The sequence below is a fragment of the Chrysemys picta genome, unplaced genomic scaffold, assembly GCF_011386835.1.
Source record: "Chrysemys picta bellii isolate R12L10 unplaced genomic scaffold, ASM1138683v2 scaf20, whole genome shotgun sequence".
Taxonomy (NCBI): domain Eukaryota; kingdom Metazoa; phylum Chordata; order Testudines; family Emydidae; genus Chrysemys; species Chrysemys picta.
Window position 1 is genome coordinate 305,486 of NW_027052727.1, and position 23,566 is coordinate 329,051.

At 48.1% G+C, this 23,566-nt stretch overlaps 1 protein-coding gene across 16 annotated transcripts in view; it reads left to right on the forward strand.

The window, feature by feature from the left end:
• The window catches only part of LOC135977729 (class I histocompatibility antigen, F10 alpha chain-like), a 44,458-nt gene that overhangs the window by 19,041 nt on the left and 1,851 nt on the right, over window positions 1–23,566 (forward strand). For 8 of the 16 annotated variants that reach the window (XM_065578985.1, XM_065578991.1, XM_065578980.1 and 5 more), the window contains 5 exons: window positions 2,284–2,559; window positions 4,185–4,460; window positions 6,213–6,314; window positions 6,709–6,741; window positions 23,500–23,541. In XM_065578985.1, coding sequence (XP_065435057.1) covers window positions 2,284–2,559; window positions 4,185–4,460; window positions 6,213–6,314; window positions 6,709–6,741; window positions 23,500–23,541 — 729 coding nt within the window. The other 8 variants (XR_010595146.1, XR_010595145.1, XM_065578981.1 and 5 more) reach the window with 6 other exon arrangements.

The window sequence follows — 23,566 nt, forward strand, 5'->3', positions numbered from 1 at the left end:
GGGGAATCAGCCTTGACAACATCCCCCTGAGAGACTTAAACCTGGTCATGTCAGAGCTCACGGGGCTTCCCTTTGAGCCTCTAGCATTGTGCCCTCTGTTGGACCTTTCCTAGAAGGTCGCCTTTCTGGTAGCAATTACCTCAGTCAGGAGGGGCTCGGAGATTAGAGCTCTTATGTCAAAACCTCCATATACAGTGTTCTTTAACGACAAGGCAGTGGCATAGCCAGGTTAAGAGCAAGGGGAGCGGAGCTAAAAAAAGGCACCGGGAGCAAAAAGTGTCGGGAGAAAAAAAGGCGCTGGGAGCAAAAAAAATGCTCCACTCCGGCAGCAGCGCAGGAGCAAAAGGCGTCGGAGCACAAAAAAGGCACAGCTTCTGCTCAGTGGGGGAGCGGCCGCTCCCCCTGCTCCCCCCCCCCCGGCTACGCTACTGCGACAAGGTACAACGTTGCCCCCACCCCGTGTTCCTCCCAAAGGTAATCTTGGAGTTTCATAGTAATCAGGGTATTTTCCTGCCCATTCCCTTCCTCAAGCCGCACAAGAATAGGGAGGAATGACATCTCCACCCTCTGGATGTTAGGCAGGTGTCCTAAGCTGATCCATAAATCCACACCGCTCTGATAGGATGAAAACCCTACCCCTTTTGGCTCAGAGAATTTCATTGTGGATTACATTGTGCATTCACATGTGCTACGAGCAGGCAGGTGTCCCACCACCTGCCTTCCTTGTGGCCCATTCTGTGAGAGCACAAGCTTCCTCAGTGGCGTTCATGGCCCAGGCCTGATCCAGGACATTTGCAGAGCAGCGACCTGGGCGTCAGTACATACTTTTTCTTCCAACTACGCCATTACCCACTCAGTGAGAGATGCCACTGGGTTTGGCTGGGCAGTATTGTAATCCATGTGTCCATGAACTCCGAGCCCACCTCTTACGGTATTGTTTGGGAGTCCCCGAACGTGGAAGGGACTTGTGCAAACAGTTGAAGAAGAAAAAATGGTTACTAACCTTTCTGTAGCTGTTGTTACTTTTAATGTTTTCCACAAGTGATTAGTGATTTTTGGGTGTCTGATGTTCAGAGGCCGGGTGCTCCCACTTTCTGATCAGGCCCCTTTAAAGGGTCTCAGTTAGGCACCCAAAATCACTAGTCATTGCTGAAAATCTTGGCATTTACCTCGATGTATCTAAGGCAGGGTGAGGGAGGGGTGAAAATATTTGGGACCCTGTGTGAGTTATTTTTGTGCCCCAACATTCTACCCAGTTTGCCAAGCTAGGGGTCTGATCCTTTCCCCACATTTCAGTCTTCCTCGTGATCCCCACACTGTTCTCTGTTCACCACAGCCTCTCTCCCACTCCCCTAAATTCTCCTTCCTGTCCCCATCCCCCTTCCCTCCCCCCCAGTCTCCCTCCCTGCCTCCTATCAGCCCAGGGGTGGCTCCATTAACTGAGTCTGCTCTTGGTTGTGTGCGAGATGGGGGCCGTTGTTGTGAAGATTAGCCTGGCTGTAGGAAAATGGTGGCTAGCTGAACTAAGGGCCGTCAGTGGCCTGATCTTCACAGGGAATCACCTTGAGACAGTGGCCATGTGAAAAAGAGGCCAAGCATATGAAGTTGGTTCTTTGCCATTCCTAGACTGAGTTGGGGGCACAGAGAAGATGGGGCAGGGAAACAGAGTGACCCTGGGCATTCTGTGAGGTCATTAAACCAGAGCAGAGGTTAGTGTGGGGGACAGACCTGTACCTCCTCCTCACAGGGGAATGGGGGTACTGTCAATGACGGAGGTGGGGGACCAAGTGATCCTGAGGACCCTGCAAAATTAACAACCAGAGCAGAAGAGAGTTGGGTACAGACACCCTGAACTCCCTCTCTTCTCCAGATTGACCCTGACTACGAGAACTGGGGGGATCCTCAGAGAGCAGAAGAGAGCTGGAGGGGATAGATCCCTGCAATATCCGGAGTACTCCCTTTGGGATTGTGCCACCCTGCTCCTCCTGCAGGGAACATACAAGAACAAGCAGCAGTGAGGTATTCCTTGAAGGTTGTGAGCTCTCTGCAGTGGGGGCTCTTTAGTGTACAAGACCCAACAGATGGAGAGGGTGCCCCCTGTGGGTTTGGGTTCCCCCCTGAAAGGAGCTGGGAGGGTGTAGGACCCAACAGCATAAGTGGGAACCCCATTTCTCAGGGGAGGGAGGGCCCAGTAGCAAGAAGAAGAACCACTGGGCTACCTGCAGTGGGCTCTTGGTGAGATTTTCAGAGAGAGACTGCTTCTGACCCTCAGCTGTGTTTCAGGGTTTCACATCATCCAGACGATATACGGCTGTGATCTCCGGGAAGACAACAGCATTCAGGGGTTTTACCAGGATTCATATGACGGACGAGACTTTCTTACCTTCGATAAGGAGACCATGACTTGGGTAGCAGCAGATATTGGGGCTCAGATCACCAAGAGGAGATGGGAGGCTGAAGTAAATGACAACCAGCAGTGGAAACGCTACGTGGAGGGGAATTGTATTTCCTGGCTAAGGAGTGCTCTAGAGTACGGGAAGGAGACTCTACAGAGGAAAGGTAAGGTGAGGGACAAGCCCCACCTAGGGGGACACTACTGGCTACATCTCCATTCCCCAGCCCCAGTTCCAAACTGGAGCAGGTGGGTAGGGGGATATTCAGCGAACCTTGCACCAGGGATAGGTGGGGAAACAACCCCTTCCCCATCAGTTCTGCTGGAAAAAAAGATAAGAAATTGAAAATGTTAAAAGCAGTTCACTGTAGAGAAGCTGCATCTCCAGAGCCACTTGACCAAATGAGCGCAACTTCACATCACAAATTCTACCTCTTCCTCTGATGTGACACAGCCGTTATCAAGGCAATCTGTACTTGTGCATGTTAGAGCACTCTGCTTAATTATGGAAGTGCCACTTCTATGGACACCAGCTTCATTCACCATGTAATTCTTCCCCATTCACTGTCTGTACCATCATATTTCTTGTGTTGCCCCCAGCCCGTGTTCCATCAATGATGGTAGCTTTGTCCTTGTTGCCAAACTTCTCCTACAGTCATTTATGTGCTTCCTTCCATGCCATTCCCTACATGTGGAATTGCCCTCCCCATACTAACCTGGAAGAAGGGTCCCCTTGTCCTTAAAGTTTTCCCCCTCAAGACCTACCTTTGCTGCAACACTTTCATACTTACTTTTCGATTCTTTTATCAATAAGACACCAGATAATCACACTCAAATTTATTACCAAAGCTTTTTAGTTAAAGATTAATCACAAACATAGAAGGGAAGAGGTTAAATGCTTTAACACTCCAACTCAGGAGGACAGTCTGCTTCAAAATGTTAACTCACTATTACCCGTTTATGTACCTTGTCTGTTACCATATACACACATTTCCCAGATTAGTTAGCATCATTACACACCCTGATCTTTCCCTTCCCAAACAGTTTGCACTTGCTGTTCAAGGTTACTTGAAATTTCTACCCAGTTTTTTGCAACAATTATCCTAATTGCTTATTTCTCTCACAAACCTCAGCAGAACATTATCTTGTCCTTTGCCATCTTTACAAATGCCAACAAGAAAAATCCATACACAGCATTGTAATGTGTATTTCAGTGCCAGGGGGCTGGGAAACTGATTTTTCAACATTATCATAATTCCTTTTGAAATCCATAGTACTGGGGTAAATAGATTTGGTAACAACCTACAAGAAATGAGCCAATTCATATTAGCTCGTTTGAGGGGCAATTTAGCACTGTGTGTCACTTTTTGTTTAATGGGCCCTTTCCATCTCTAATTGGTCAGTTTATTCAGTCCAGTTTTTGCTCCCTGGCCAGGGCAAGATTCTCCTCTCTTTCAAATCCAGGGACTGAGAGGAGATGGGTACAAACCTAGTGTGTGATTGACACCTGTATCTGGAGTTTAGTGAAGCCTGTCAAAGTATTTGTGTCTCTGTGGTTTGGAGCAGAGGCCAGGTCAGGGACCTGGATTCAGGATTCACCGTTGCTGATACTGTGAATTCGGCACAGAAATCCTCTAACATGATGGTTCTCTCTCATCAGAGGGATTCTGTCTCATGGATTCTCATCCTCTCCCACTGCTCGGGTCTCAGAATTTCATGCTGCAAAGCTCTAGAAAATGCTGCCTGGATTAGAGCTTGAAAACACCTCACTTGAGTTTCTTCTTTTTCCCAGTGTGCCCAACAGCTAGAGTGAGCGACAGGTCATCTCGTGACGGCCTCACCACCCTCTCCTGTAAGGTCAGTGGATTCTACCCCCGGGACATCACCGTGACCTGTCTGAAAAATGGGGAGAGCAGACAGCAGGAGACCTACTCTGAAGGCATCCTACCCAATGGGGGTGGGACCTACCAGACCTGGGTGACAATGGAGATTGATCCCAAGATCAAAGCCCATTATTCATGTCAAGTGGAGCATGAAAGCCTGTTAGAGCCACTCTCTGTCTCCTGGGGTAAGGAGTTTGTGTGTTTGCCTGTTTTCCTAGTGGGAGAGGGGGAATCCATTAAACTCAACCCCTGAAAAATTCTCATTTGGATTTATAGGCTGAAGCTGGACTTTCTCAGGGTCTGTGAGGCCCTGTCCTCTTTGGCTCTGTCCCCCTGCAGTCAAGTTCTTGTGCTAGAGTTGGGACCCACAGTGCCTGGGGCTCATGTCTTGCTCTCCAGTTTGCTGCCTCTGGGGCTGTTGGATACATCTCAGCAATACAGTGTCTCTGAAGGGAGAAGATTAACAACGAGACATTAAGGCCTGAAGGGACCATTCTAATCATCTGATCTGAGCTCCTGCCTAGTCCAGGGCAGGGGGGAATCACAGTCTGGTCATCTGTGGGCAAACTAGCGCTGATCCTTCAGAAAGAGATTTCCATTCCAGATGTAGTCTCCAAGGGATGGAGAATTTATCACATCCCAGGAGAAGCTCAAATCTGCCCCTTATTTCCAGACAGAGTTGGTCTTGCTTCAGCTTCCAGCCCGTTCTCAACTTCATGCACTCGTGGTCCTGCCATGAGTGCAGGGGACGGGACTAGATAAGCTCTCGAGGTCCCTTCTAGTCCTAGGATACAGCAGGTTCTCAGAAACACGACTCTATGGGCCCATGTGGCCAGAGGTAGAGATTTAATGTTGGGAGCAGCTTGTTTCTGTGCGCAGTGATGCTGGAAGAGAGGGTCTGGCCTTGGAATGGAGCGAGGAGGCAGATTAGAACCCTGCATCGGGGGAGAGTCTCCTATGCCCCTAGCACAAGGAAGTCGAGAGAGAATTTATTACCCATCTTTGTGCTTGGTTAATTGGGAAGTGGAAAAATGCAGCATTTGGAAGTGCAAACAATTTCTAAAAGGGCAGCCTGCACTGGAAATCTAGTCAACAGATGGTTTCACATCATAATCCTGCTACTACGTCCCTGCCAATTTTTGTGTCATAAACCACATTTCCTTATTCTCTTAGAAATATTTTTCTTTTTGCTGTATTATTATGTGGATCTTTCAGACAACAGGAGAAGCTGATTAATGAAACTTAAAGTGCATACAGAACTTGGGGTTTAACAGGTTCATATAAACCAAGAACAGTATTAAAATATCTCTATCGTCCCCTCTTCACTTCCTGCCCCCTCAAAAAACACGCATTGTGTCTAACTATATTCATGGCAGGGAAATCCAGAGCTTTGAGGTCAGTTTCCAGTTTGTCACCAGAATCACACAATGGGACTGTGTTCCATTAGTCATGAAAGTCAGGGTGGTCAAGGGGGAGTTAGGGGCTGGGAGCCAGGACTCCTGGAAGGGGAGTGGGGGCAGGTGGGTTAGGGGAGGAGGGGCTGGAAGTCAGGATTCCTGGGGTCTATTCCTGGCTCTTTCACTGACTCTGTGTGATCTTCAGCAAGTCTCCCCCTTTCCTGTTTAGGGACGATACTGACATTCATTCTCTCCCATAATTAGGTTTATGAAGATTGATTAATGTTATAAAAATCTTCTATTTTAAGTGCTAAATATTTATTATGAATTGAAGTGGTAGAGGCTGGGTCTAGTGTCCAGGACTTTCTGTGGTGGGGTATAATGCCTGGTAGGTACATGGTGGCTGCATTGGAAGGGGTGGATGGTTGCAGGATTCAGCCCTTATCTGGGGAGCTGACTGACTGATCCCTGCACTGGGATGAAAGGGGGGTTTTAGTGGGGGATTTTTCCCCATTGCTCATTCTCTCCATTCCATTTCAGAACCAAATAATAGTTTGATTCCCATTGTGGCTGGAGTTATCACTGCAGCTGTCCTGATTGGTGTTATAATCGGAGTATTCTTCTGGAAAAAGCAATGCCCAGGTAAAGTGGCTGGGTTGGGGGCATTTCCTGGACTTGCCGGGCCCTGCACACCTACCTAAGGCCAACAGCAATACAGGAGCCAGTGTCAGTACTGTGTGACTGTCCCACTGCGGGACTGAGCTAATGACCCCGATGGGAGCTGCTGGAGGGCCAGACCCAGAACCTTGGTGCGGGTTACAGTTTATATGAGGCTTGGTTTTCCAGCGAGCCCAGCAGCCAGTGGACTGAGATCTTTGGAAACTGTGTCGTGTCTTTCTCTCCTGCCGATCGTGAGCGCCTGGGACCTTGAGTCCATTACTGGCGCCAGGGGTCCTGTTTCTGAGCTGTGGGCACAGATCGGAGTCGGTTCCTATCTCGGGAGCTGCATTCACTGAAATTTGCCTTCTCTCTGCAGGGAGGACGGGAGACGGCTACGCTGTAGCTCAGGGTAAGTGACAAGAGACCCATCGCCTCTTTTCAAGTGACCATCTCTGAACAGCCATCAGTATTTGCTTGTGGATTTTAGCCTGGAGCCACTGACAGGAGATCCTCGCTCCCACTCATAGACCTTGTCTACAATGAGGCTTTTCGGGAAATCTCCAACTATTGCTCTAGTACCATAGAATCCTAGAACTGGAAGGGACCTCGAGAGGACATCTAGTCCAGTCCCCTGCACTCAAGGCAGGACTAGATATTATCTAGACCAGGGATCTCAAACTCAAATGGCCACGAGGGCCACATGAGGACTAATGCATTGGCTCGAGGGCCACATCACTGACACCCCTCCCCTGTTGCCCCCAGCCCTGCCCCAACTCTGCCCCTTCTATTAGGCCCCGCCCCTTCCCTGCCTTTCCCACCCCTTCCCTGCCCCCATTCCAACCCCTTTCCTTGAATTCCCCACCCTAACTCCACCCCTCCCTGCTCCCAGGGGGTGCAGGAGGGGTGCGGGGTGTGGCCAGGGCTCAGGGCAGGGAGTTGGGGTGCAGGATGGGTGCAGGGTGCGGCAGGGGGCTCAGGGAAGGGAGTTGGGGTGCAGGAGGGTTGGGGTGTGGGCTCCGGCCCAGCGCCGCTTACCTAGAGCAGCTCCGGGGCCAGGACAGGCTCCCTGCCTGCCTGCCCTGGCCCAGCGCCACTCCGGGAAGCAGCCGGAACCACATGCCTGCGGCCCCTGGGGAAGGGGCCACAGGGCTCCGTGCACTGGCCTTGCTGCTCCTCCAGATACCTGCCCCGAAGCTCCCATTGGCCACGGTTCCCCGTTCCCGGCCAATGGGCGCTGCGGAGGGGCGGTGCCTGGAAGGGAGGGCAACGCACAGAGCCCTCTGCCCCCACCCCCACGCCCCGCCGCCACAGGGACGTGGTGCCGGCCGCTTCAGGGAGCGGCGCAGGGCTTGCGGCGCCACGGGGGCTATAGTTTGCCCACCCCCAGCCTGGAGGGGGTGGGGAGTGGGCCACGGGGAGCTTTGCAGGCTGCAGGAACTAGCCCCACAGGCCGCATGTTTTAAGACATCTGATATAGACCATCCCTGACTAACCTGTTCTTAAAACCTCCAATGAGAGAGATTCCACAACCTCTCTAGGCAATTTATTCCAGTGCTTAACCACCCTGACAAGATTTTTTTCCCTAATGTCCAACCTAAACCTCCCTTGTTGCAATTTAAGCCCATTGCTTCTTGTCCTGTCCTCAGAAGTTGATGAATACAATTTTTCCCCTCCTCCTTGTAACAACCTTTTATGTACTTGCAAACTGTTATCATGTCCCCTCTCTGTCTTCTCTTCTGTGACTAAACAAACCCAATTCTTTCGATCTTTCCTCATAGGTCATGTTTTCTAGATCTTTAATCATTCGTATTGCTCTCCCATGGACTTTCTCCAATGTGTCCACATCCTTCCTGGGCACAATGCTCCAGTTCAGGCCTAATCAGCACAGAGTAGAGAGGAAGAATTACTCCTTGTGTCTTGCTTACAACACTCGGGCTAATCATCCCAGAATGATGTTGCCTTTTTTTGCAACCGTGTTACACGGTTGACTCATATTTAGCTTGTGATCCACTATGACCCCAGATTCCTTTCTGTGGTACTTCTTCCTAGGCGTCATTTCCCAATTTTGATGTGTGCAATTGATGGTTTCTTCCTAAGTGGGGTAGTTTACATTTGTCCATATTGAATTTCATCCTATTTACTTCAGACTGTTTATCCAGTTTGTTCAGATCATTTTGAATTTTAATCCTGTCCTCCAAAGCATTTGCAACCCCTTCCTGCTTAGTATCGCCACAATCTTAATAAGTGTACTCTCTATGCCATTATCTAAACCCTTGATGAAGCCATTGAACAGAACCAGACCCAGAACTGATCCCTGAGGGTATGTCTACACTACGAGAGTAGTTCGATTTTACTTAAAGCGAATTTGTGGAACCGATATTACAAAGTCAAAGCCACACTAAGGACAGTAATTCGACTTTGTGAGTCCACACTAACGGGGCAAGCGTCGACATTGGAAGCGGTGCACTGTGGGCAGCTATCCCACAGTTCCTGTAGTCCCCGCTGCCCATTGGAATTCTGGGTCGAGCCCCCAATGCCTGCTGGGGCAAAAAATGTGTCAAGGGTGGTTTTGAGTAACTGTCGTCATTCAACCCTCACTCCCGCCCTCCCTCCCTGAAAGCGCCGGCGGGCGATCAGTTCGCGCACTTTTCTGGTGATTGATAGCGCGGACGCCACAGTACTGCGAGCATGAAGCCTGCTGCGATCATCGCTACAGTTATGGCCGTTGTCAACACCTCGCACCTTATCATCCACCTTTTTCAAAGGCAGATGCTGAGAAATCGGGCGAGGAGGCTACGGCAGCGCAGTGAGGACATTAAGTCTGAGAGGGGCACAGACCTCTCGCAAAGCATGGGACCCCGCGCCGTGGACATCATGGTGGCAATGGGTCATGTTGATGGTGTGGAACGGCGATTCTGGGCCCGGGAAACAAGCACAGACTGGTGGGACCGCATAGTGCTGCAGGTCTGGGATGAATCACAGTGGCTGCGAAACTTTCGGATGAGTAAGGGAACTTTCCTGGAACTTTGTGAGTTGCTGTCCCCTGCCCTGAAGCGCAAAGACACACGGATGCGAGCAGCCCTGACTGTCCAGAAGTGAGTGGCCATAGCCCTCTGGAAGCTTGCAACGCCAGACAGCTACCGGTCAGTCGCGAATCAATTTGGAGTGGGTAAATCTACCGTGGGGGTTGCTGTGATGCAAGTAGCCAACGCAATCGTTGAGCTACTGCTTTCAAAGGTAGTGACCCTGGGAAACGTTCAGGTCATCATTGATGGCTTCGCTGCGATGGGATTCCCAAACTGCGGTGGGGCTATAGATGGAACTCACATCCCTATCCTGGGACCGGCCCACCAGGCCAGCCAGTACATTAACCGAAAGGGCTACTTTTCAATGGTGCTGCAAGCACTGGTGGACCATAGGGGACGTTTTACCAACATCAATGTCGGATGGCCGGGCAAGGTTCATGATGCTCGCGTTTTCAAGAACTCTGGTCTGTTTAGATGGCTGCAGGAAGGTATTTACTTCCCTGACCACAAAATAACTGTTGGGGATGTGGAGATGCCTATAGTGACCCTCGGGGACCCAGCCTACCCGCTAATGCCCTGGCTCATGAAGCCCTATACAGGTGCCCTGGACAGTGAAAGCGAACTCTTCAACTACCGGCTGAGCAAGTGCAGAATGGTGGTGGAGTGTGCTTTTGGACGTCTCAAGGGGAGATGGAGAAGTGTACTGACTCGCTCTGATCTCAGCGAAACCAATATCTCCATTGTTATTGCAGCTTGCTGTGTGCTCCACAATCTCTGTGAGAGCAAGGGGGAGACGTTTATGGCGGGGTGGGAGGTTGAGGCAAATCGCCTGGCTGCTGATTATGCCCAGCCAGACAGCCGGGCGATTAGAAGAGCCCAGCGGGACGCGCTGTGCATCCGGGAAGCTTTGAAAGCTAGGTTCCACAGTGAGCAGGGTAACCTGTGACTATTAAGTTTGTTTAAACAGAAGCTGCACCTGCCCCCATTTCTTTACCCACTTAATGTTGACTATCCTCTCCAGTTACATACCTTGTTCACCCCGTCTCGCCCCTTCCAACACACCTTTAAAAATAAAATAAATTAAACTTTGTTCATTAACACTGTTTTCTTTATTAAGGATTTCGTGGTAAAGTGTTGAAACTGGGACGCAGACTGGTGGGGAGTGGGTGTAGTGATGGAAAGGACGCTTCTAAACTCGAGGAATGACAGGCTCCTGCTCCTAGAGCGGTCCGCAGTGGTGGACTGGTTGTTTCAACGGAGCCTGCCACCCCTCCTTTTCGGGACTCTGTGTGTGGGGGCTATGTGACTTTGTGGCGGGGGGGGAGGGGGAGTTACAGATCCCCTGCTGCGTGGCTCTGTCATCCAGGCTAAGGACCGCTGCATAAGATCTGTAACCACCCTCCCCCGCCACACACTCACATAGCCCCCCCACACAGAACATGAAAACCACCTCCCAGCCTGACCAGGGTGCCTAGTGACTGCAATGTGTGTGTGACCTTCCGCTGAACCTGCCCCCGTGTCTGTACCCTGGTAAAGGTGACTGTCCTCTCCAATTACCAACTCCCTTCCCTCCCTTCAAACACACTCTCCTCTAAAAATCAACAGAGGGTCCTGTGGCACCTTTAAGACTAACAGAAGTATTGGGAGCATAAGCTTTCGTGGGTAAGAACCTCACTTCTTCAGATGCAAGTAATGGAAATCTCCAGAGGCAGGTATAAATCAGTATGGAGATAACGAGGTTAGTTCCATCAGGGAGGGTGAGGTGCTCTGCTAGCAGTTGAGGTGTGAACACCAAGGGAGGAGAAACTGCTTCTGTAGTTGGATAGCCATTCACAGTCTTTGTTTCATCCTGATCTGATGGTGTCAAATTTGCAAATGAACTGGAGCTCAGCAGTTTCTCTTTGGAGTCTGGTCCTGAAGACTCCAAGTCTTATCTTGGAGTTATCTCCATACTGACTTAAAGGTGCCACAGGACCCTCTGTTGCTTTTTACAGATTCAGACTAACACGGCTACCCCTCTGATACTCTCCTCTAAAAGAACATGATGGAAACAGTAATTAACAGAAACGTATTTTTTATTAAGAACTACACAGTTAGGGGATGAAACTGGGACGGGGCTTGGGTGAGGTGCTTGGAGCGAAGGAAAGGACTTATAAAATCTTTGGGAATGAGAGCCTTCTGTTACTTGAGCAGTCTGCAGGGGTGGAGTGACTGTTTTCACGGCCCCTGCCGCCCCTCCTTCTTGGGACTTTGGGTGAGGGGGGGATGGGACTTTGTGGCGGGGGAGGGCGGTTAGAGAGAGAATGCAGCGGGGCTCTGTCCTCCTGTCCTGCAGAACATCTACAAGGTGCCGGAGCGTTTGCTCCCTCATTAGTCCAAGCAGCGTTTGAGTTGCCTGCTGGTCTTCCTGCCGCCACCTGTCCTCCCATTCGCTGTGTGATCGCTGGTATTGCAACATGTTCTCCCTCCATTGGGTCTGCTGTGCCGCCTCGGCTTGGGAGCAGCCCATAAGTTCTGAGAACATCTCGTCCCGTGTCCTTCTCTTTCGTCGCCTGATCTGCGCCAGCCTCTGGGAGGGGGATGCTGGGGTAGGTCGGGAGACACTCGCAGCTGTGGGATGGGAAAAAGGGAGTGAATTCATCAGAAAGATACAATTTTGCGAACAATGAATATAGTCTTTCTCTGTGAACAAGACCATGCACAGCACCTATCACATGCGCACTCAGTACAAGGTCGAATTTTCGGCCTTCCCATTGAGTGCCTGGGGTCTTGCTGTACAGATCACACAAGCGGGGCCGGACAACGGAATTCGGCTAGCAGGCGGACATGGTAAGCCGTAGACTTTTGGCTGCTTAAAGCTTAATTTATAGCAGTGCCCTCCTTTCACGTTCCAAGCAATGCTCCTAGCATTGGCCAGTTCCTGCTGCCGGCAATCCGGCTAGCATGAACTCTGCCCCTGTCCCAACCCCCTCGCGGCTGTCCCTGGGAAAGATCCCTCCATGCTGCCCCTGTCACGCCTCCACCGCATGGCTGTAAACCGCCGGTTACAGTTATGTAAAGGAACAGACAATCAGTCCCAATACTAACATTCCCCTAATTCAAAGCAGGTCACCATGAGTGATATCACTCTGATGACGATTTCGGAGACAGAGAAAGACCGCATGCTGCGTGAATGCCAGCAAGCACCAGGGCCGTATGCCACCATGCTTTGCGAGGCAATGATCCCGGAGTACTTGCTGCTAGCCTGGCGCGGAAAAGTTTCCTACCATGGAGGACGCAATAAGGCCGCTCTCCCCAGGAACCTGATGCAAAGGCTTTCACAATACCTCCAGGAGACCTTCGTGAAGATGCCCCAGGAGGATTTCTGCTCTATCCCCGGACATATTGACAGAATTTTCCAGTAGCTGCACTGGCAAGGACTAGAAACTAAAGCGCCTAGGGCAAACTAATCATGAAAAACCCATTGTTAAGATACCATTCCTATTCTGTTCAAAATAAATGTTTAAAACACTTACCTACTGATGTTTCCCCTGATTCACGGTCTGGGTTACCACCTTGGGAGGGTTGGTAGGGGATCTCCGTGAGGGTGATTTCCCCTGGCTGTTGGGGAAATCAGCATTGAAAGCGCTGTCGACTGCCTCGTCCTCCATATCTCCTTCCTCATCTTCCCCGTCCGCGAACATCTCCGAGGAAGCGGCCGTCGACAATACCCCATCGTCAGAGTCCACGGACAGTGGTGTGGTAGTGGTGGCGGCCACACCTAGAATGGAATGCAGTGCCTCGTAGAAACGGCATGTGTGGGGCTGGGATCCAGAGTGTCCATTTGACTCTTTGGTCTTCTGGTACCCTTGTCTCAGCTCCTTAATTTTCACGCGGCACTGTGTTGCATCCCGGCTATATCCTCTCTCCGTCATGGCTTTGGAGATCTTCTTGTAGATCTTGGCATTCCGTTTTTTTGATCGCAGCTCCGAAAGCATGGACTCATCGCCCCACACAGCGATCAGATCCAAGACTTCCCGATCAGTCCATGCTGGGGCCTTCTTTCTATTCTGCGATTGCATGGTCACCTCTGCTGGAGAGCTCTGCATCGTTGCCAGTGCTGTTGAGCTCGCCACGATGTCCAAACAGGAAATGAGATTCAAACTGGCCAGACAGGAAAAGGAATTCAGATTTTCCTGGGGCTTTTCCTGTGTGGCTGGTCAGAGCATCCGAGCTCGGACTGCTGTCCAGAGCGTCAACAGAGTGGTGCACTGTGGGATAGCTCCCAGAGCTATTAGCGTCGAATTACATACACACCTACCCTAATTGGACATGGCCATGTCGAATTTAGCGCTACTCCCCTCGTCGGAGAGGAGTACAGAAATCGATTTAAAGAGACCTCTGTGTCGAAATAAATAGCTTTGTTGTGTGGACGGGTGCAGGGTTAATTCGAGTTAACGCTGCTAAATACAACATAACCTCCTAGTGTAGACCAGGCCTGAGGGACCCCACTTGTCATGCCCTTCCAACATGACTGTGAACTATTGATAACTATTCTCTGGGAACAGTTTTCCAACCAGTTCTGCACCCACTTTATAGTAGCACCATCTAGGCTATATTTCCCTAGTTTGTTAATGAGAAGGTCCTATGAGACATTATCAAAAGCCTTACTAAAATCAAGTTATACCACATCTACCATTTCCTCCCATACACAAGGCTTGTTACCCTATCAAAGAAAGCTATCAGGTTGGTTTTACACAATTTGTTCTTGACAAATCCAGGCTGACTGTTACTGTCACCTTATTATCTTCTAGGTGTTTGCAAATTGATTGCTTCATTATTTGCCCCATTATCTTTTTGGGTACTGAAGTTAAACTGACTGGTCTGTAATTCTTCAGGTTGTGCCTAATCCCCTTTTTATAGATTGGCACTATGTTTCCCCTCTTCCAGTCCTCTCTGCCATCTTCCATGACTTTTCAAAGATATTGGTTCAGATATCTGCTCTGTCAGTTCCTTGAGTATTCTAGGATGCCTTTCATCAGGCCTTGGTGACTTGAAGATATCTAACTTGTCTAAATCATTTTAAACTTGTTCTTTCCCTACATTAGCCTCAGATTCTACCTCAATTTCACTGGTGTTCACTATGCTCAACGTCCAATCGCTATAAAACCTTATGGTGAAAATTGAAACAAAAAAGTCATTTAGCTCTTTCCCCATTTTCACATAGAGTCATAGAATCTCAGGGTTGGAAGGGACCTCAGGAGGTCATCTAGTCCAACCCCCTGCTCAAAGCAGGACCAACCCCAACTAAATCATCCCAGCCAGGGCTTTGTGAAGCCTGACCTTAAAAACCTCTAAGGAAGGAGATTCCACCACCTCCCTAGGTAACCCATTCCAGTTCTTCACCACCCTCCTAGTGAAAAAGTTGTTCCTAATATCCAACCTAAACCTCCCCCTCTGCAACTTGAGACCATTACTCCTTGTTCTGTCATCTTCTACCACTGAGAACCGTGTAGATCCATCCTCTTTGGAACCCCCTTTCAGGTAGTTGAAAGCAGCTATCAAATCCCCCCTCATTCTTCTCTTCTGCAGGCTAAACAATCCCAGTTCCCTCAGCCTCTCCTCATAAGTCATGTGCTCCAGCCCCCTAATCATTTTTGTTGCCCTCCGCTGGACTCTTTCCAATTTATCTACATCCTTCTTGTAGTGTGGGGCCCAAAACTGGACACAGTACTCTAAATGTGGCCTCACCAGTGCCGAATAGAAGGGAATGATCACGTCCCTCGGTCTGCGGGAAATGCCCCTACTGATACAACCCAAGATGCCATTAGCCTTCTTGGAAACAAGGGCACACTGTTGACTCATATTGCACACTGTTGACTCATATTCGGCTTTTCGTCCACTGTAACCCCTAGGTCCTTTTCTGCAGAACTGCTGCCCAGCCATTCGGTCCCTAGTCTGTAGCAGTGCATGGGATTCTTCCTTCCTAAGTGCAGGACTCTGCACTTGTCCTTGTTGAACCTCATCATATTTCTTTTGGCCCAATCCTCTAATTTGTCTAGGTCCCTCTGTATCCTATCCCTACCCTCCAGCGTATCAACCTCTCCTCCCATGTTCTGTTATTGTCTTTCTTTCCTCATTGACTAATGGGCCTACCCTATCCTTGGTCTTCCTCTTGCTGCTAATGTATTTGTAGAATGTTTTGTTGTTACCCTTTATGTCTCTAGCTAGTTTGATCTCGTTTTGTACCTTGACCTTTCTGATTTTGCCCCTACATACTTGCATTATTTGTTTACAGTTATCCTTTGTAATTTGACCTAGTTTCCACTTTGTGTAGGACTCTCTTTTGATTTTTAGATCATTGAAGATCTCCTGGTTTAAGCCAGTGTGGTCTCTTGCCATCCTTCATTGCTTTCCTGTGCAGTGGGATAGTTTGCACCTGTGTGCTTGATAATGTCTCTTTGAGAACTTTCCAACTCTTCTGAACTGTTTTTCCCCTTAGACTTGCTTCCCATGGGATCTTACCTAGCAACTCCCTGAGTTTGCTAAAGTCTGTCTTCTTGAAATCCATTATTTTATTGTGTTGTTTTCCCTCCTACCATTCTTTAGAATCATGAATTCTGTCATTTCATGATCACTTTCACCCAAGCTGCCTTCCACTTTCAAATTCTCAACCAGTTCCTCCCTATTTGTCAAAGTTAAATCTAGAACAGCCTCTCCCCTAGTAGCTTTCTCCACCTTCTGAAAGAAAAAATGTCTCCAATACATTCCAAGAACTTGTTGGATAATCTGCCCTGCTTTGTTATTTTCCCAGCAGAGGTCGTCTTCAGTAGTGTAGAGTGGCTGTAGACACATGTTCTGTAACCTTGCTCAGAGGAAGTCTAGATGATGCAGTGGTTAAAAACACCTGAACCCCATCTCCTCAGTTGCTTCAACTTTGCTATCACTGGTGGAATTGCATTGCTTGCGGGGATGGGTCCCAATTTTTCTAGTGCAGAGAAGGCGATGGTGTGACAATGCGGTTCTGGCGGAACCCAACTGAGAGTGCCAACTCAGGACAAATTGCTCAAATAGGGCAGTTACAGCCCAAGGCTGGGGTTTTTTCCACCTCTAAGGCAAACCAAACCAGCCAGACTAAGAGGACTTCAGTCTCACCCCACTGGCTAACTGCAAGTCTCACAAGCAATCTCCTTAGACACTCCAGTTTCCCAGTATTACCACCAGTACCACTCGTTATGGGGACAAATGGTTATGAAAACCAATACCCCAGTAAAAGAAAAAGGTTCTCCTGATCCCAAAGGACCAAGCCCCAGACCTAGGTCAATATACAAATCAGATCTTACCCACAAATCACGCTGTTGCCAATCCTTTAGAATCTAAAATCTAAAGGTTTATTCATAAAAGGAAAAAGATAGAGATGAGAGTTAGAATTGGTTAAATGGAATCAATTACATACAGTAATGGCAAAGTTCTTGGTTCAGGCTTGCAGCAGCGATGGAATAAACTGCAGGTTCAAATCAAGTCTCTGGAATACATCCCCCGCTGGGATGGGTCCTCAGTCCTTTGTTCAAAGCTTCAGCTTGTAGCAAAGTTCCTCCAGAGGTATGAAGCAGGATTGAAGACCAGATGGAGATGAGGCATCAGCCTTATATAGTCTTTTCCAGGTGTAAGAACACCTCTTTGTTCTTACTGTGGAAAATTACAACAAAATGGAGTCTGGAGTCACATGGGCCAGTCCCTGCATACTTTGCTGAGTTACAAGGCGTATCTGCCTTCTCTCAATGGGTCCATTGTATAGCTGATGGTCCTTAATGGGCCATCAAGCAGGCTAGGCAGAGCTAACACCAGTTTGTCTGGGATGTCACCCAGCAGCATAGCATAAGTTTGAAATACAGACAGTATAGAGCCAATATTCATAACTTCAACTCCAAAAGTGATACACACATATAGACAGCATAATCATAACCAGTAAACCAGAACCTTGTCTTAGACACCCCATTTGATCCCCTTTATACAAGATTTGCGTGCCACTACAGGACCTTGGTTGCAACAATGACCTATATGGTCCCAGATTATATCAATAACGTCACACCCCCAACGCAAAATTGATGCAGGAAGGGATGACACAAACATCACTGACTGCATCCCAAGAGCTCCCCATCCTTGGGTTTATCTCACTATGGCTAGTATCGGGGTTAGGCACTATGGCTTAGCTGGCTAAAGAACAACAGAAATGGTTTATCAAAATTGTGTTCAACAACATGATTGAACCTCTTTACAAACAAGGTAAAACTTGGTTAGAACAATAGTGGATTGGATCTGCTCTTGCAGCATGGTTCCTGTATGTCTCATGTGACCTTGCTAAGAGCTAAAGAAAACAGCTACTTTATCCATACAAGCTCGGGCAAATGTTTGGAACCCAATTAACATCAAATAAATGCAGATATTAATGATGTTCATAGTACAGGAATCTTGGCATTTAGCCATGAAGGCAATATGGTAGTGTGCCTTAGTTTCCCTTCTCATACAGTACATTAGGTCTGGAATGTCTTTTCTCCTGTGAAAAGTTCCAATACTGTTTACAGGCATCAACTGTGAAACATTAGTATAGCAAGGCCTTTTAACATAAAGTGTGTTCTCATGTATTCCTTTTAACATGTTCAAGGGATTTTCCAACAGATTAGGAACATTGTACATTCTTACAGTTCTTGGTAATAGCAACACATCAGTTACAAAATTACCATTAGCATTAACAACAAATCCATTGCAAGTGTCCATCTACAATCATGGTTGTCATGCCACACCTTTGGCTCAATACCATTGGAGTTTGGGCATTTTAGGGTTAACCTGTGGCTTTCCTTTGCAAAATTCAGTTTTCTCTTTCCTCCTTGTCCTGCAGGATCACACCCTGATTTTTCTTGCTTAACAGAATTTACTGGCTGATGGGGTGGGCTCTCTGTGCTAACAGCTATTAGCAAGTCCTTCCCCTCCCAGCCAGACAAGTAATTTGCATTACCACAGACAGAAGCCAGTCCACCAGTTTTCATATCCTTAACTGTTATCATTTCCAAGGCTGGACTCTGTCTTAAAGAGATACCACACAAATCCAAAGAGTCTGAGGGTGAGAGTTTGCTTGCTCTCCCCTGCATCCTCAAGCATTTAGCCATAAAACTGTTCTGCTTTGAAACACCAGTAACCAAATCTGTCCTCAGACCCTGAAGCACAGACTGCTCACTTAAAGAATTAGAATGGAGACATTCCTGTTCCAACACCATTGTCTTCCCAACAAGCTGGCCACACACAGCCACTCGGTTATAGGGCTGCTCAATTTTCTTAACAGCTCTTACTCCATCTGAGACCTTCTCAAAGCTACCCACACTGGATCTTTGGAAAGGAAAGTCAGTGGATCCATTCACAACAGAAAATTTCTGGCTGTTAGGAACTGAAACTTCCTTGATTAAATTACTCTCACACCCTTCATTTGCAGGGAACTGCTTGCACAAATTACCATGAGGATTCCTTTCCCCAGGAGCTTTTTTAAGCAGCAAATCACCCCTCACAGAAATTCTGCCCTTACCCTCTTCACCTAGGGCTTGCTCTAAAGGAACACTTTCCTGAGCAACAACAGATTTTTTCTGGGTCTTACTTACATCCAGGATCTCCTTTGGCCCATCAGGCAGATTTCTACACAATCCCCTTTCAGGCAAACCCATAGACTTCCTAGATGAAAGGTTAGAAACATTTCCCTTTCCTTTGCCACACACAAGTTTAGGAATCCTTTCCTTCTTGCTACAAGTTTCCACACCATCAGTAGGTAACACAACCAAATCACCTGCATGCTCTCCGTGTGCCCCGGCTAGGGTATTACCCTGATTAGACCGTGTTGCTACACCCTTTACCAACCACACACTAGCAATAGGCAAAATACAAGCACCAGAATTGTCTGGTCTCTGGGATTTTGCTAAGACACTAACTGTATGCAACTTAGTTACAGTGCCATTCTCCCCAGCAGACACAGACTTAGGACCATTCCCTTCCTGGGCTTTAGTTGAATTCAGAACCAACTTTGAGACAACTGCACTAACCTCAACCATCACAGGCCGAAAGGCACCTTCTGTCTGCTCCACAGACAAAGAAGAGCTGGAGACACCTTTTTTACCAGACACATAGCTCGGGATTTCATTTCCCTTGTCCCAGCACACAGGGCTGTTCACAGACAACTGCTTGGAGACTGAGGTAGCTTCCTCCATAGGCAAGTCAATACCCCTGACAGACACAGGCACATTTCCTTCACTGTCACTATTCTCCACACAGGAAACAGGTAAGGTATAGGGACATTCATCTTCCACTCTCCCTGCCTTCCCAAACTGCTGACTAGACAAAGCCATCAGCTCACAAGGCTGCCCAGGCTCCTCCAAACTTTTCCTGCCTTCCTCTCCTTTGTCCCAGCACACAGGGCTGACTACAGACAAAGACTGGGAGAGTGGGGCAGCTTCCTTACCAGGCACCTTGCCACTCCCAGCAGATAAACTGCTCTTTTTACTACACTGAGCCACTGCCAGCAAATCACAGTTACCCTTTTCAGATTCACTTTTACAAGCTGTACTAGCCACCAAAGCATCACCCATCAAAAATCCACCCTCTCCTTCCTCAGTTAGGGCTTCCACCTGACCATCCTCTTTAGTCTGCTCCAGAGAAACATTTTCCTGCCCAATAAGATTTTGCTGCTCTTGATTCAACTCCAGATTCACTTCTGAGACACTAGACCGACATTCAGAAACTTCATTTACCGACAAATAGCTCTTCTCAGACAAACCTTTGGAGCAACCCTCCCCAGGCAAATCATTGCCCACAATAGACACAGGTTTAAGATCATTCCTGTCCTGTGACTGACCACCTGGACTGAACAAAGCTTTAACATTTTCCCCAATCAAAAGATCCTTAGGCAATAACTTCCTTACCCCAGCTATAATTTCATGCTTAGCACCATTCCATTCAAGGTGGATTCTGGCTAAAGGCACACGGACAGTGAACTCATAGAGGACTACAACATTCACACTCTGATTTGGTAAATAATCTTCCTCTTTGACAAGATCTGCTTTAACAAGAGTGATGTTAGAAGCCATAATTTGCCCTACACAGCTTTTACCATTGACTTTTACATTCTCTGTGAATCTTTCATTACCACTCCCATACAGAGCATTGGCACCAGTTATGGAGTCACCCGTTACTGAACACACAGTAAAAGCATTTACATAAAAGGTGGCAGAATTGGGGTACATTTGGTTACACCCAGACAACTGCTCAGAGTTATACAACATACCAACATTGTTATAAACTGGACTTTCAAGAGGATACAATTTCTGCTTTTCTTCCCTTGCTTTTCTGACTTGGAGCTGAAATCTTTGCACTTTTGCCTCAGCTTCTAGTTCCTGCAATCGAATTTCTGCCAGTCTTTGTTCATGTTCAAGTTGAAGTTTACTTGCTGCCTTTTGCTTTTCAATTGCTTCTGCCTTCTGATCACTGGCCATTAACAGCTCTCTCAGTTCTTGATTTGTAGCTTTCTTTCTAAAGCTTATCCCCTTTTCTGAACACAAATCTTTCAGGGCTTTTTTGTCAAGGCCCTCATATGCTCTTTGCTCACCCATTGCAACTGCTCTTTAACCAACCAAACTCTCAATCCCAAAATTCAAATTTGGATAACGTGGGGTTCTGATCCAAAGCTTAATTGACCTGGTTCTGTGGATCCAAGCACGACTACGCCACTGTGACAATGCGGTTCTGGCGGAACCCAACTGAGAGTGCCAACTCAGGACAAATTGCTCAAATAGGGCAGTTACAGCCCAAGGCTGGGGTTTTTTCCACCTCTAAGGCAAACCAAACCAGCCAGACTAAGAGGACTTCAGTCTCACCCCACTGGCTAACTGCAAGTCTCACAAGCAATCTCCTTAGACACTCCAGTTTCCCAGTATTACCACCAGTACCACTCGTTATGGGGACAAATGGTTATGAAAACCAATATCCCAGTAAAAGAAAAAGGTTCTCCTGATCCCAAAGGACCAAGCCCCAGACCTAGGTCAATATACAAATCAGATCTTACCCACAAATCACGCTGTTGCCAATCCTTTAGAATCTAAAATCTAAAGGTTTATTCATAAAAGGAAAAAGATAGAGATGAGAGTTAGAATTGGTTAAATGGGATCAATTACATACAGTAATGGCAAAGTTCTTGGTTTAGGCTTGCAGCAGCGATGGAATAAACTGCAGGTTCAAATCAAGTCTCTGGAATACATCCCCCGCTGGGATGGGTCCTCAGTCCTTTGTTCAAAGCTTCAGCTTGTAGCAAAGTTCCTCCAGAGGTATGAAGCAGGATTGAAGACCAGATGGAGATGAGGCATCAGCCTTATATAGTCTTTTCCAGGTGTAAGAACACCTCTTTGTTCTTACTGTGGAAAATTACAACAAAATGGAGTCTGGAGTCACATGGGCCAGTCCCTGCATACTTTGCTGAGTTACAAGGCGTATCTGCCTTCTCTCAATGGGTCCATTGTATAGCTGATGGTCCTTAATGGGCCATCAAGCAGGCTAGGCAGAGCTAACACCAGTTTGTCTGGGATGTCACCCAGCAGCATAGCATAAGTTTGAAATACAGACAGTATAGAGCCAATATTCATAACTTCAACTCCAAAAGTGATACACACATATAGACAGCATAATCATAACCAGTAAACCAGAACCTTGTCTTAGACACCCTATTTGATCCCCTTTATACAAGATTTGCGTGCCACTACAGGACCTTGGTTGCAACAATGACCTATATGGTCCCAGATTATATCAATAACGTCACAGATGGTCAGGAATGTATACGGTGGTGTTGGGCAGAATTATTATCCCCCTAGAGCTGTGCTGTGTGTGGCTGAGTGTGACCCTGAAGGTGTCTGACCTGCTTTTAATGTTACACTTCTTTTGACTTACCTGAAAGTTGGTTTGGTGCTTGTGAAGTCTGGGCCTGATCCAAAGCCTGTTGAAGCCAATGGGCGTCTTTCCATTGACGTCAGGTCAGCACCAAGCTGTCACCTCGAGGACCACGAGTTCAAATCCCCTCCTCAGTTGTCTCCTGCAATTAGCTTTAGGGACAAGACCAAGACTAAAACTATGGGAAATATTTACATAAATGATGGACTGTCTCAGAAGCCATATAATGCCTGGCACCAAGAGTCAGTATAAAATGCGTAGATCTGCCGGGCCCTGCTAGGGTGTAGCCGTCCAGCTCTCTCTTTACCCTCTCAGGGGTGTCTCCAGCGGGTACCTGAGGGGGTTTGAGAAGTGCCAACACAACCTCCTCGGAGCATCCCCCTTCCTCCTACAGTTGGCCCTGAGTCGTGCCTCCTTCGCTCCTCCTCGTTACTCCAGAACAACGGAAATTCACATGCAAGAACTTTGCTAACGTGGAGTTAAGGTTGCAGGTGCTCAACCCTGCCCTGGGCTCCCTGTGTCCTTTCAGAATGAGAGTGTTGAATTCCCAGAAGTCAAAGGTTGGCAAACCAGGATATGCCGAGGTAGAATGATGCTTCCCACGCAACTCGAACTCTGCCCCAGTGGGTCTGGGAATAGGAACAGGAAGTAGAACAGCACCAGGCCAAACCAAACTCACCCTTGTCTGTGTGCCCAGCACCAACCCAAATCAGCGTTCCTCTTCATGCCATCCACACTGTTCTGTGCAGCGCCATTGATTAAAGCGGGAATTGCTGTCGATTGGCAGGGTGTGAGGGTGAAGTCTGTGGTCTGCTTGAGGGACCCATTTGGGCACAGACCGAAGGGGGCAGAGTTGAGGTTGTTTGGCCTGAGTATCCATAGCCCAGCATTTCTTAGTTTGCTAGCCTTTGACTGTTGAGTGTTCAGTGCTTCCATTCTGAAGAGACAGGAAAAGCACAAGTCAGTGCTGACCTCGTACAATGGTAACGTTTTTTGCATGTGAATAGTGGAAATCCAGGGCAGCTGCATTGTAGACTGATCTGTGCACCAACCACCTCACTGCTAGGGAAGAGTAAGGTGATGACTGTTCCCTTTGGATAAGAGTCCCCCGTATCTACTAACTACGCTGAAGCCCTGCCTTGTGAGAGATGCTAATATACTCTCTCTTCTCCTCCTCCTCTGCACAGCAAGTGACCAAGGATCTAGTGGCTCTGACAGATCTGCCAAGGGTAAGTGAGGGGGGCTCTAGCCTGG